The sequence below is a fragment of the Protopterus annectens genome, chromosome 3.part1 (genome assembly GCF_019279795.1).
Source record: "Protopterus annectens isolate FY-2018-M chromosome 3.part1, PAN1.0, whole genome shotgun sequence".
NCBI lineage: Eukaryota > Metazoa > Chordata > Ceratodontiformes > Protopteridae > Protopterus > Protopterus annectens.
In genome coordinates this window covers 1,188,771,080-1,188,786,708 of record NC_056732.1, presented here as the reverse complement: position 1 = coordinate 1,188,786,708, position 15,629 = coordinate 1,188,771,080, and the positions used below count along the sequence as shown (strand labels likewise).

The following is a 15,629-nucleotide window of genomic DNA, read 5'->3' as shown; positions in this document are numbered from 1 at the left end:
GTGCTAGTACAACAGTTAGAGATAAACATAAGCTCATATAAGACAGTACTTGGTGTTCACTTGTTTTTGTAAAAGTAGTGATATACTTATTAAATTTTCACACAAATAGGATGCAGCCATATATATGCCTAGGCCTACTTAGTAAACTATATACACTATGTACACTCGGTTGTCACTTGTAAAAGATGTCGTACAGAAGATTACTAGATATGAGTTAAACAAGTACAGTCAGAGGGTGTGCTCATACATAAATTTCTTATATCCCTTGGGAAACTGGATGGATATTCACAATCCTCATCTGATAAGGTTCAGGCATTTGGTATAAGGAATTAAACAGGAGACTTTTAAATGAAGATAGAAAGAAATGGTAGATAGATAAGGGTCTAACTAAATATTTCTACAAGGCTTTTCCAGTGTTTTTGGAAGTATTTTCTTTTCTTTTGACTTATTGTACCTAATTTGCTCGTAAGAACATATTTAGTAGTAAAGGTTTTAAACTCTTTCCAAGATGTTTTTGTTCTATCTAGCCAATTAAGTGTTATATAGGTTTTGAGGATAGTGCACAGTGTTACAATGATATGTTTGGACTCAAAAGTTATAAGAGCTGGGAAATATATTCAGAATTGCCATTTCCCACGAAAGAGTGGATTTCATGTAGCCCATTTTCTCAAGTTGTGCTCTCAGAGAACACCACAGTTTGTAGATGTTTTTGCAGGACCAGAATATGTGTAAAGTATCGGCAACTGAGTTAGAGCATGTGTGACAGAGAGATGAAACAGTGGGGTTCATTTTACTCAAAAAGAGAGGTGTGTGATAAGCATTGTTGTTTATCATAAACTGAGTGTAAATAAATTTTTGAAAGGAGATAGTTTTAGAGTTAAGTCAATTGCCTCTAGCTTTTGGTCAACAGTTTATTCCTTGTTTTGGAATAAATTGAAATTATTAAACACATTTGAAGCAGAACTTATTTTGAAATATGATACTGTGACACCTAGTGGTTTGAATAAAGAAATACTGTAGACAGCTTATTGTGATGAATAAATTAGTTTTGTGTCTTTCGGCTTTTCCCGGTTAGGGGTCACCACAGCGGAACTCCGGTCTGCTAATGATTGGCAGTATATTTTTTACATTCTGAGTTTGCCAGCCCTGATGCACAAACTTCAACAAAGGTACGCCCATTCACGCATGTCTCCACACAGAAGACGCTCTAGCTGAGAATCGAACGGCACAACGTCTTGCTGTGAGGCGACAACGCTACCGCAGCACCACCACCGCAGTTCTATTGTGATGAATAAATTAGTAATGAATTAATAATATTAATGTTGCTTAATTGCTTAAAGAATTGTATAATTAAAAATATTCATTGGTTGGAAGATTTGTAAATATACATAAGGAATTGTTTTGTTCATTAAATGAAAGTTCCCTGTAGAAGGCTTGAGACAGTGCTGGAAAGATTTATACTAAAGTGCTGATAGCCTGATTTATTCATTTTTTTGTAGCAATTTGTTACTTTGGTATTTAGTAGTTTGAGTTTGTAGTATGGCCAGTCAAAATACTGCTCCCTAGCTAACTGCAAGAACCAAAAAATTAATGCAGGGTGAGGTTGAGGCATGGAAAACATGGCAATTTAACAAAAGACAACAAAAATCTCGAAAACTTTATGCACTTTTACAATCACACCAGTGTAAACATCAAAAGCAGTAAAATGAACCACTGTTTTACCCTACAAAGCAATCAGGAAAAAATCCTTTTACTTTCTCAAGTTCCATTAAAAAACTTGTATCCTCTGGTAGAACACACAAGCCCATTCGCGACCCGGAAATGCAACCAGACAATATCGCTTTATTATTTAACTCCCACTTCATTGACACCATAAAATCGTTACTTAACATACACTCTAACCATTCACCCCAGCTTAATGTCCAAGTCAGTGGCAACCATAATAACACTTTTTCCATTAACACTGTTACATCTTCTGTCATTAAAAATAACCTCCAAAAATTAAAATCTACTACCCTAGCTGCAGATAACTTACTGATTGAGTACCTGAAAATTGCAGCAGATGCCTTTGCCTACTCTTCTCAGTACTCATTAACAGATCAATCCAACATTATGTCTCTTCCGTATGGAAGAAATCATTCATCTTATCTGTACACAGAGGTAAACACAACTGATTTTTCCAACTAAAGACCTATAGCCACACTTTCCCTCCTATCGAAAGTGCATCCATTTCAGCTACCAAACTATTCTTAGCAATAAACTCCTCTCCCCTACTCAGCATGGCAACACAGTTAATCATAGGTGCAATGCAGATAATGTTGTATATTCCATCTTCCCTTTTCTTGGACCAGTCTAAAGTCTTTGACATTGTCTGTTATAATAAACTGCTTCATCAGCTTGTCTCCTCTGATCTGTCCTACTCCAGTCTCTCCTGGTTCCTCAGCTACCTCTTTGAAAGATCCCAAGTTATTAAATGGCAATCTAGCATGTCAACCAATTCACCAGTCTCTGCTAGTGTTTCCCAGGGCTCCATACTAAGACCAATCCTGTTTATTAATATATTGATCATTAATGTATACACTGACTCAAAACATAGCAAACTAGTCTGGTACACCCATGATGCAACCCTTATCTGCTCTTCAAAAAATCCCATTCTTCTTCAACAGCTCACACAAGATTAATTGTCCTCCACATAAACCCAAAACAGAAAACTTTTCCTCTTCCCTCATAGGTTTCTTACCAAATGCAAAGCTAACTTTCAAATCACTCCTGCAAATAACACATATATTGAGGTGGTTTCCAAAACTAAATTACTGGAGGTAATAGTAGATGACACCATAACATTCAATCTCCACATCCAACAAGTCTCCAAACCTAAATTACTGGGGGGGGGGGGGTCATAGTAGATGATACCATGACATTCAATCAGCTAATAAACAATCCAAAAAAAAAAAAACACATCACGAAGTAGATCTGCTGTATAGAGATAACCATATCTGACTGAAAGCAGCCAGATAACATTATTATCCACCTACTTGCTGTCTACACTTTTGTATGTCTGTCCTGTTTTCACAAACCCCCATTCCACTTGGACTACTAAACTAGAGCAATGATATAATAAAAACAGCCAAATCTAATTCCAAAATGCTGTACTCCATACATCACTGTATTGTCCTCAAGTATTTAATTTGGCTTAAGCTATCTCATCTCCCTACCCTCAACTTATTTTTCGCACAGATTAGTCTTTCACCCTGAAAAAATCCCAGTCTAAGCTGTAGGGAACAACTGTACTCCACCAGAAGAGCTCTTCACTCTACTGACAAACATCTCTCATTTCAAAAAGTTCACAACAAAGCAGGACAAGCTCTTTACTCCAGTTGTATTTCAAAATCCTTGAACTCAATTCTCCCTCCAGTAAGACTGCTCAACAACACGCATATATCTTCAAAGATAAATTAAAATTGTAATGCAGTGTAATATGCTGATCTTCATGAAGCTTATTGACTAGCTAGAGCTTAAAACCACTTCTGAATTATAATTCATAACCACAATATTACTATTCATATCCTGAAAAGTAACAATATCTAATATTTTTCCTTGAATTTCTGGCTTCCTGTTTTGAACAACAATACTGTTTTTCATTGTTTTAATTACGTTTTTATAAATCTGTTGTTGAGTTTTTGCTTGATTTTGTAATGAAATAATTTATATAGATAAACTGTTTTAAAGAATTATTGCAAAAGCCTACCAGAGGCATTAATATTTTAAAAAGATATTTAGCAACAATATCTATTTTACCATGTGAGAGGAATTCATCAGTCTGTTCTGAATTCAGATGTTAATACTGACATGTTTCTTTAAACGTAATTAGGATGCTACTAAGTGTGGTCAAACAGTACAGTTGTGTAAGTAAACATATGATACAGTACATGTTCTAAAAGATCACTGCAGCAGAAGCCTACGCTATTTTAGTTATATCTGACTAGGATATGGCCATCTTTCCAAATCTTGAGGGTGATTTGCATATGGTCTAGCTGGCAGGACTTTTATATAACAATATAACAAGCAGTTAGAGTGACAAAAGCTTCAGCACTTTCTTGCCAAGAGAGGAGGCAATAACCTGACAGGAAAAATGTCAGGAAATGTAAAAGAGTAAATGTATACTCATCACTGTGTGTGTGTTTGTGTGTGTGTGTGTGTGTGTGTGTGTGTGTGTGTGTGTGTGTGTGTGTGTGTGTGTGTGTGTGTGTGTGTGTGTGTGTGTGCGTGTGTGTATATATATATATATATATATATATATATATATAGAGAGAGAGAGAGAGAGAGAAATATGATGTAGCTACTACCCTGCTGTTATATCTCTACTTATGGAAGGAGTTTGGTCTTTAGTCTACACTGGAAAGGATCTCAGGACTTTTACCCATCCAATGAATCAGATAAGCAGGATTGCCTCAGCAGTTGCATTAAAAGAAGGAGAGAGAGATGAATGGCTCCTTGTAGGTTCAGTGGGACTATGGAAGGTGATAGGTGTATCATATGGATTTTTTTCAGGTTTTGAAAATTTTGCATCTGCAGTACTGACAGCATATGGTCCAAATCTGTGAGTTCCCCAAATGTGCAACATTAAAGATGATAACAACCTTTAGAGAAAAACAAGAAATAAGTTTCTCAGAAAGCTATACAGAAGGAAAATTTGTTTGGAGGGAAGTTGCCACTGAAACATTCAGAAAAGTGTGAAGGACTGGGACAGAAATGGTGTCCCCAATGAGGTCTTGAGTGATAGCACAGAAAGATAAAGTATGAATAGCCACAAGATAAATGTCCCAGCTGGACATGAGTAAAGTGGGTGTTTTCTATAGACTCAAGTATAACCTTAAATTCTAATACTATTGCATGAATGAGGTTGGATTTTTTTCATGTCACGGGATTTAATTAATAGTTAGAAATTAGTTTAGATAAATTGCAGACTTTACTGAGAACTACTGAATAAGTGTTCTTTACAGGACAGGAATATAAGGAATATGAACCATAAAGGAGCAGTTTGAATGGTATTATCTTTTCAATGACCAGAGCCAATTTTCTCACAAATAAATCTGTCATTAAAAAAGTCTGAAAGTTTGTGGATATTAAGCTGGTATGTCTGATACATCTGTCTGATTGGATGGCTGAAATAGTGGCTTTTACTAAGTTTTGAAATGGTTCCAGGTAAAAGATTAGTAAACAGAGTATTTTTGATTACAGACTGATAGTCATACAGGAAACATAGGTTCACAGTAAATAAAATACACAAAAAAGAATGGTGTCTGACTACTGGTAATACAGTATCCTTTACTATACCTAATGATGGCAAGTATTTCTTACTATATTTTACTTTGCTACACCCCAAATTATCTGCCGCAAGGATTGCCAGACTGATGTGAATTTGACTTCCAGTTTTTTACCTGTATAAAAATTCCTAATATCGATATTATAATAATTTTTTTTTCACAGATAATTTATTTTTCCTTAATAACATATTAAAGAAGACTGGAGGCTCAGTGACAGACCTATGTTAGGGACTTTACTGTCAGATGTGCAACACTGCTTCTACTGAATCGGGCAGTGCTGACTAAACTATTACAAAGCATGTAAAGGCAAACACCCGTTAAACCAAACTGTCAGACTTGCCACTCCTGAAAACATATGTTAGCACTTGTTCCTGGCTGCAGAGTGGTAGGGACTTCCGGAATTCAGTGTTTTATGTTATTTTGAGTGCTTCATATTGTAGGCTTATGTATACTTTAGTTAACATTGCCTGATTTGGTACAGACAGTGTCACACATCTAATAGTAAATCTTGTTAGAATGCCTGAGATTAATTAATAAGGTCCCATTCTTAACAATTCTTGGCATCCATATGTCAAACACATAATAAGCAGGTTATGAATGGCGACCCAATCATAATCCTCTGTGTACTGTATTGAATGCTGTGATTATGCTCTGAAATCAGAAAAAAAGATAAACTTGTTAAGCACATCCCTAGCACAAGAGCCAATCTTAAGAGTGCTTAAGGGTACTTAACAAAATCTTGATAGGCATGTTTTAATTGAGACTTGCAATAAGGACTAATTGCGGGCATTAGTAAGTATTAAAGAGCACTGGCAGAAGGTAAAACAGCTTTGAAAAACTGTTACAACTCCACTCTGCCTTAAAATATGGCAGAATTAATTATCTAACATCTTTTGAAGCTGCTAGTTCTACATAGGAGTACTTTTTGGCAGCTATAAGTGTTTTACCAACTTTCAAAGGCTTTGAGTTAGAGAACCTTTTTTTTTTACTATAACCGGTAGTACATGGAGCAGAGAAAGGTCCACACACTATGAAGAATTATTTTGATTAGTTCTCCCATAATAACATTTTATTATGTGTATGAGGCATGAATTCCAAGACTCTTTTCAAGCTTTGGTCTTGAGGTGAATTTTGTAGTATCCTTGTCTCATAAGTATTATAGGGTGGTTATGTTCAGAATCCTGATCACAATTGTGTATATTTTCTGAAATCCAGCTAGACCTAAAATGGAACAGCTGTAGTTAGTGCTATCAAATTAAGTTATGCCACTCAGGCAGAAGAGGTCCAAGTACACCATTATTTATTTATTCATTTAATTATTTTTTTAATAGAAACTCATTCTTCTGTTTCCAAAATATATTTGCAAGATACTTGTATTTTGTAAGCTTAGGACTGCACATACAATGAAGCCTGTACACATTTACTTTTAAATTAGTTATAGAGTTGTAAGAAAGGATAAATACTTTTCCTAACCTATTCACATATATTTTCTCTGAAGGAAAGTTTAACTGTTATTTTTTTCATTTGTACCCCATATTTCCATCCATCTCATACTGTTTTTAAAAATGGTTGTGTTCTGAGAGTCTGCACAGCGGCTGACAAATAAAATTTAAGGACTAAATATCTGCTGGTATTTACATATTTCAGGGAATTCATTTTCTTGTCTTTTACTAAATTAGTATTTTATTTCCTTGCTCTTTCTGTATATGTTTAGCAATGCCATCATCACTGTAACTAGCAGACTGTTGCCGCACTTATTCATATCATCAGAGGCAGAAAATTCAGTAACCTAAGTTGTGGACCAAAGAAGCGGTTAATAATGGAACTCAGGGTGCAGTTTGCATATAGGTGCCCTATTTTCTGTAGAAGGTTAGAATTATGTTTGTAAAACTAATTAAAGTATCTTTGTTGTAATTATTTTACAGTTCTCAATAAAGACATTAACGCCTGCAGGACATCAACTATCACAGGGACATTGAAGCGCCAGGCTGTAAAGGAGGATGAGAAACTGAAGGTGAGCCATCAGAAAAGCTCCAACTTCAACAGTCTTCCAGCCAATGTGTCAAAGCTCCATCTCCAAGGTTCATCCAACTTTCCAGGCACCATGACAATGGCAGACTATGGAAACCACACCCTCACTCTGAAGAAGGAGAAGGGGAACCCTGCTAAGTCTGTGTACATCTGTGATGGGGACATTTTTAAGCAGCTTGATTCTGAACACTCACGGTCAAAGGAACAAGTGCTAGACACAAGTTATGTTATCTTGCCCAGCAACACAGCGACTCTGAGGGCAAAACCCAAAGACGAAAATAAATATAGCTTAAATATTGACCAGATGCCTCAGACAAGATTAATTCACCTCAATACAGCTGAACCAGGGTTCAGCTTAAAGAACCCTCCAGCAGACCTTGTGGGCATTTCATGCAATGAGCGGAGCTCACCTGCTCATCTGCAAACTCTTTCAAATGAACTACAGGTACCAAACAGTCTTTGTGACACAGGGGAGTCAGGGAATACTGGACTGGTCCCCAAAAGTGAAACTGTTTCTACTCTGTCCATGAGTTCCTTGGAGGTAAGAAAACATGTTCTTTTGTATTATGTCTTCCCAATATCATCCAGTAATAGTTGTATAACTGTGGAGCAAAATTAAACATAGCAACGTTATAATTAAGTGGCTGTTGTTCAACTGTAAATTGTATCTTGCTTCAATGTGATTAAAAGATGAGAACCAACACACACACACACACACACACACACACATATATATATATATATGTGTGTGTGTGTGTGTGTGTGTGTGTATGTGTATGGATCTACATTGAAAGGTCAAACCTCATATAACTGAAATGCAGTTTTGTGAGATGAAAAATGTGAAAGAATAAAAATCCAAAGGATGAATTTTTCCCAGGGTAAGTAAACACTTGCCCTATATGCCATTTTCTCCACTGTAGTGCAATCTCGGAATTGGTATATATACTTGGGGGGGTGCGGGGTGCAGTCTGTCACATTGGGGTGTGTGGGGGGGTATAGTGCCCCACCTAGGTGGGTTTTACTTACTTCGGTGTGTTTCATATAAGTTTGGGCAAGTGTTTACTTACCCTGGGAAAATTTTGCCTTTCTGTTATTTAAGCTTTCACTGTTTTCTTTTTGAGAAAATATATTATATGAAGTTCGACCTCCATGTGTATGTATGTATATATATATATATATATATATATATATATATATATATATATATATATGTATTTATATATATAATTCATACACAAAACAAAAATATGTAAACTTTATATATAGGTTGCCTTCAAGTGGTCTAGCACTTTATCTAATCACAAGTAGTCTAAAAAAGTGAACTAAGTGCAACTGATCTAATGATAGTCTCCAGTACACAATACCAGTTACACTTTAATCATAAGTAGATTTTCTGATTTTTCTGATTACTGGTATTAGTTTTCTTATAGATGTTCTTATAGATTTATAAGTAATGGACCTGCGGTGGTGGTGCTGTGGTAGCGTTGTCGCCTCACAGTAAGACGCTGTCTGATTCAATTCTCAGCTAGAGCGTCTTCTGCGTGGAGACATATGTGAATGGGCGTACCTTCGTTGAAGGTTGTGCATCAGGCCTGGCAAGCTGGTACGTAAAAATCAACTGCCAATCATTAGCGACCGGAGTTCCGCTGTGGCGAACCCTAACCAGGAAAAGTTGAAAGACACAAACAGAGATTTATAACTAATATTGCAGTTAGCTTTATTAAAGTGTTTTGTATTCTTTGAGCTAGTGGTGCAGATTCAGTGTTTACCCTTGTTTCCACTGTAGTGCGACTCTAGAGTTGCTATGTGGGGTGTGGGGATGCCAAAAAAACTTTTTTTCTGTTTTTTAATGTTTTGTGGGTTATGCTGTGTTTAGCTGAAGCATGTGTTAGATCAGTTATGTTATTGATAAGTTGTGTATAGGTGTTTCTGCATTAATATCAAATGACATAGACACATGCTCTCACATGCAATTATAATGAATAGAAGTGACACACAGTACATACAACACTTATGGATAGGTATGAGTAGTATTGTAGCTCTGTTTATATTGGGGAGCTGATTTTCAAATTGGCAAGTGAGAGCTGTTAGAATCTGAAGAACAGTGCGCTTGGAGTTTGCCTCATATGATCTAAGCTATAAGAAAATACAATAATTGTACGTGGTTTGGACTTATTTAATGGAATATCATGCAGTATAATGGTAATCAAACAGTGAGTCATAAAATCAGTGTCTCATAATGCGTTATCAATAGTAATATGTTTAAAATCTTATTTCTTCATCTGTCCCCCAGTTTGCATCCTACCACCCATCTGAAGCACTTCATCTCCATCACCTCTAGCTTCCTCAACTGCTCTTTCTTTACTGTGCAGGTGTCTGTACCAGACAGCAGTATCCGTTGCACCATTATTTTTCACGTTACCTTTCAGATTCTTCGGTATTCTTCTGTCATGCACTACCCTCTGCCACTCTGTGCCAGTTGGCTGCAGCCTCTCTGATTCTAGTTTTGACCTCTTCATTCAGACTGCTCTTCTCCTACACCACCCCTCACAGATACTTGAAGCTGTTAATCTGTTCCATTACTTTCCCTTCTATCTCAATTTTCAGCTTCTTTTGATTTCCCTCATTTGCTGCCATTACAGCTGTCTTATGTATACTCGGTGGCATCTCAGCTTTGCATTCCATTCCCCTATCCTTTGCTGAAGTTCTTGCTCAGGGTCTGTCTGTAAGACCACATCATCTGTATACAATAACTTTGTTGATCAGTCCCCTCCGACCTGTTTGCTAATGTAGTTCATCACCAGTATGAACACCAGTGGGCTCAGAGCTGAACCTTGATGCACATTGACTCCCACAGGGAAGGGAACCGCTCTGTGAGACCAAACACTGTTTGTTCTAGAGTCATTGGGTCCTTGTACATTGTCTGCACTATTTCTTCCAGTGTTTCTGAGACTTTGAACTACTCAGAAATGCCCAAATCAGCTTTCTTTTGACCATGTCATGTGCTTTCTCCATGTCTAGGAATGCCCAATTGGACTCTTTCCTCATCTCTAGCTTCTTCACAACTATCTATTTCACTGCAAACAATGAATGGCTCTGTCGTGCTGCATCCTAAATTGAATCTGAACTTATCTCTCATCTTACTTTCTACTGCTATGCATATTCATTTATCACACACCCTGTCAAGACTTTCATGCAGTGTAACGGGTTTTGATACCTCTGTACTGCCTACAGTTGTAGATGACCCATTTGATATTTTACATTGGCAGTAGTATGTTTATTCTCCAATCATCTGGGATAAGCCCGTCACTCCATAATGCTATGATTACACTCAGGAGCTATTTCTTCCCTATCATCTTGATCATATCTGCTGTGACCTTATTTGAGCCTGCTGCTTTCTATGACTTCATTTTCCTTTTTTCTTTTAGGGTGGTCTCTCCACCTCTTTCATCTTAGGCTGTGTCTGGGTCAGAGCAGCTTTTGTGTCATTTCTTCTTTCAGAAGCTACTGAAAGTACTCCTTCTATCTGCTTTTGATTTCTTGTGGACTGGTAAGGAGGTTGTTGCTGGTATCCCTTATGAATGATGTCTGACTATCTTCTTTAACTTTCTGTTCTTGGCTTGCAGCCTGATTAAGTTTCTTTGTGATATCTTCTGAGTCATTTTCCAGAAACTGGTAAAGTGCATCTGATGTCTCATTCTTTGCTATTGCAACTCCCCCCTTACCCTCTTTGTTAGCCAGCCATTTTCCCTTCTTAGCCTGGTTTGTCTTTTCTACCCCCCACTTTTTCCTGCACCACATCTTTCTTTCTTTCTTTTGATGACTTCCTGAATTCTGCATTTCACATTATGAACCTTAGAGCATTCTCTTGCAGCTGAATGTGGCAACCAGCGGTTTATGCTGGGGTCTGACTGTTTCACTGGGTATGACATTGCAATCACTGTTTCTACCAGAGTCCCCTTTCCTTACTAGGTGGAAGTCTACCAGACTTGCCTGTGGTGATCTTGTGACCGTCTCTCTTACTGAACTTAGTGTTGGCCACCATCAAACCATTTGCCAGATAGAAATCTAGAATGACCTCTCCTTCTTTATCCCTGTTGCCTCACCCATGTGGACCAAGGTAATCCTCCATCCTGTTCTGTCTGTCTTGATATGTGTATTCAGGTCATCTGTTATGAGGAGCAATTCATGTCCTGCAACTGCTGCCTGGATGCACTCTTTTCTTCATTATCACAACCCTGTTGTGAGGCATAGACTGAGATTCTGAATAGTGCCCTATCCTTACACTGTAGTCTGTTGAGGTTTTTAGCAGACAAAGAGCAGGTATCAGTGACAACTTTTTTAGCATTATGTAGTCTTTCATTTGATACCATGTATACATTATATTGGTCAAGTTATTAACATAAATATTATTATGGCACTTGCAATTTAGCACAAAACAGAATCATACTTTCTTGCTTAGCGACCACTGGATTAAATCTGCAAACATTCCAGACTTGGGTGCTGAACTGTCTTATGAACTGCTGATGTTCATCATATTGATCACTGTTGCAGTAAAAACTTGTTTTAGTCATATCAGCTCGAGCTGAGTAACAGTTTGGCACATGGAAGGTGCCGTAAAGCTTTGGAAGCTGGCTGGCTGTTAAATCTTTGGTGGGTCATAACCCATATAGCTAAGGCTACTGCAGCAGTGATCATTGGAACATCTACTGTTATGGTAAATTTACTTATTCAATTGTACTTTCTAGCTTGCTATTATTTGGACACTGCCTGAGATATTTACATAAAATATGCAAATATGTGTTTCTTTGGCGAGTTCTATCCCCACATCAGGTAGATCAGTTACTAACACTGCAGTACAGCATAAGGGGGTGCTGCATGCTGAGTGTGTCATCCTTTAGGTGTGACATGAAAACAAGGTCCTAAGTCCTTGAGTTAGTCATAGCTGAAGTGGATATAAGAGATCTCATGACACCTATCTAAAAGAGTAGGGGAAATTCTTTATTGCTCTTGACAAATCTCCTGTAGTAGTACCGATACCAACTAGGGTCTCCCCAGTAAGGGAAGCCACTAGCCTAATAGGACTAACCCAGTCAACAAACAATAAATAAATAAATTAATGCATGGTTAATGTGTTTACCTTACAGACATAAGGTGCAGGGTTTGATTATAACATGGTGTAATTGGATAGGTTTAAAATAGGCAGTTAGCCTAGTAGTAATTTATAAACCTATGAAACTATGAGCCTACAAATATCAGCAGAGCAATGGTACATCAGTTCTCTGTGACAATTTTTCCTGGCATTATGCTGTCATTCAGTTGACACTGTAAATTACCAACAAATGTGTCTTGGTCATTTTAACAGACATATTAATATGGCATATATTCATAATGTGACATTAAAATAAAATCACACTTTCTCTCTTGCAGCCTTATTTAAGTCAAAAGGCATATTTCACTGGTGTGCTGATAGCCTGTCATATGGTGTTCTGAATTGCAACTAAGTGAACAGTCCCTGGCATAGCTGCATACATACTGCATCTATAAAACTTTGTGCTATAAAGTGCAAATATCTGCAAAGCAGTGTAGTTAGACACCACGTATCTCTGCTAGATTTTTCCAGTATTATGTAAGCTTACATTTAAACCATATATTTCAGTGTAAATTCATTCTTGGTCAAATTATTACCAGCAATATTAATGCATCATATATTCATTATTTGTCACAAAAATAAATGGTACTTTGACACTTACTGTCCTCCCCATTTTGTTCAGCAATCCTTATTGTAAAGGACATGTCTACTCAAGGATATCAAGGGAGCACTTCATATGTTATCAAATTAATTAATAAGTACATAAATAACTGAGATACAGGAATGCATATTCTCAGCTCACTACTGACAAAATACAGTGTAAAAAATATTACCCCTTCCTCAAAATACCTGTCAACCTCTTAGCATAAGAGTGAAAGAGAAAGCTATTAAACAATATTGAACAAATAACCAAAATGAGTATTTACACTTAATTAAAAAGTTGGTAGAATAATGGGCTTTGCATTACTGCACCAAGTTTACAGTTTTGGAGTTATCTTGTGATGACATTTCTGAATCTGTAACATTTCCTTCCACTCCATGTTAAATGATTCTCTTCCACAAGCATCAAGATTTCACATTCCCTCATCAGTTCCTGTTGTTATGCCCATTTATTTCTTCTCTGATAACTTCGATTCCTCATTCCCTGCTGTCATGGCAGGAGTACAGCAACTTCTGCCCAAGTTCTTTGGCAATCCACGCCCTCCTGTAGCACATGTATTTCTGTTCATTCCCCTTTACCTTTTGACTCTGTATCGTATGAGTAGTATGAATCTGTGGTTGAGCTGTATGTCCCATTTTCAGAACTAGACTGGGTGATCTCCTTGGCTGTTTATGTCTTCCATCTTAAAAAGTTTATTTGTTCAATTTTATTAATGTTTGCTACATTTTCATTTGGACTTTCTGCCTTTCTCACGGAACTCATAACATCCCCCTCATACCTTTTGCCATTTCCATTATATTTTCGATCCTGCTCAGAATTTTTGACCTTTGTATTTATTTGCAATTTTCTTTGATCATTTCATCCTGAATGTTTTGCAACTTAATATTGCAGCTGGAGCTGGACATTTTTCTTCACAATGGAGTGGAGCATTCACAGGTTCATAGCTTCATAGGTGTGTAATAGGCTAATGGCCCTGGAGCCTTTACAAGCCTAGCCCATAAAAGTGCCCTGGCATCGTGCCACCCGACTTTAGTTCCCAGTGCCTCTATCAAGTGGAGCCACTGGAGTAATCGATGGGGTGAACTTTGTATTTCCCATCAACACATCAAAATTTCTCGTGAAGACGGCCAGTGAAGTGCTTTGTTTGACATGTATGTGAAGTATATTCCAGAGCATGTGCAGTCTCTGGGTTTTGAACCTGTCCCTCCAACATGTTCTGTTGATTATGGTAATGAGATTGAGGTCTCTGGAGCATGTGGAGCAAAGGTATTGGGATTTATTTAGATGTAGCATTTCTAACAGAGCTGGGTCAGATATGGCTTTGTAAGTCAAGCAAAGACCGCATCTTAGTAGTATATGAGACAGAGAATAGCTGGGGTTTTATGACTCTGTCCGTGTAGGACATGTATTTAAGGCCTAGGATCTTCTTCGTGAGGTACTTTTGTGGCCTTTCCAGCTGTTGCATACATTCACTCTTTCTCACTTGACCTCATGATCACACCTTGATTAAAGATGACCAAAAGTTCCATATAGACTAAGCCCATCTTCAAATACAGTGCCTTTCATTCATCTAAAAAATTTGTTTGAAAACTCATTCAGTGTTTTGTAATTCTTAAACACTGGGTACATCTTTAGCTTTATAGATCAGAGTGCAACGCATGTGCTATATATTTAAGAAGGATGGAAGGCTGTACATGCACGTATACTTTCCTGACACGTGTAATCCCTAGTGCCATTTTGAAAGAGGAGCCAAAGAGTGAGCATGCATGATCACAGTTGTTAATTTGTATATAAGTTACTTAAGGTAAAGTCAGTAAGCCTTTATAATGATGTGTTTGTATAAAATAAAGCTGCTTAAACAGAACCCATGAAGACTCTTTCTTCATGTCATAGACACAAAAGTGACATGGTGTCAGATCTGGGATGGAAGAGAGAAGAATATTCAGAGCAATGAGGTGCAAAGATGACAGTGAAGGTAAAACCAAGAGAAAAGAGGACAAAGGTAATGAGAAATAACACAAACTATTTATTTGATACAAAAGACAAAAAAGGGGCATTACAAGGGCACAAACTGCATTATCAGGCAAATGGAAAGTGCAAAAAGTTTGTTAACTAAAGAAAATGTTTAAGATAAAAGTATTCGATGAAACAATTAACAGTAAAGCAAAGTGAGTATGTTTAAAGCAAAAACAAGCATGTTTAAAGCAAAACGAGTGTGTTCAAGGCAAAGCTGGGCATGTTTAGAGTAAAATGAGCACAAGAAAAGTATATTGGGTGTGAAAGAGGCTTAAACAAGCAAAATGAATATCATAAGAAAAGAAAAGGGGCACATTAAGCAAAATAAAGCAAGGCGACTGTATGTGTTTTGGCAAAGTGCTGTGTTTGGGCATAACTATGACTTTGTACTGTATCAAGGGCATAACTAGAGTTATACAAAGTATCTCAAAGTGTGTAAAAGTGCTTACAGTGTGTGCTTATTACTGTGCATGTATTTCAAGGAATTCATTGTGTGCAAAGT

General features: G+C 37.2%; 1 protein-coding gene across 9 annotated transcripts in view; it reads left to right on the top strand.

The window, feature by feature from the left end:
• The window catches only part of ADGRB1 (adhesion G protein-coupled receptor B1), a 4,264,735-nt gene that overhangs the window by 4,117,969 nt on the left and 131,137 nt on the right, over window positions 1–15,629 (top strand). For all 9 annotated transcript variants that reach the window (XM_044067288.1, XM_044067286.1, XM_044067290.1 and 6 more), the window contains one exon: window positions 7,253–7,899. In XM_044067288.1, the coding sequence (XP_043923223.1) occupies window positions 7,253–7,899 (647 nt within the window). The remainder of the gene's footprint in view (window positions 1–7,252; window positions 7,900–15,629) is intronic.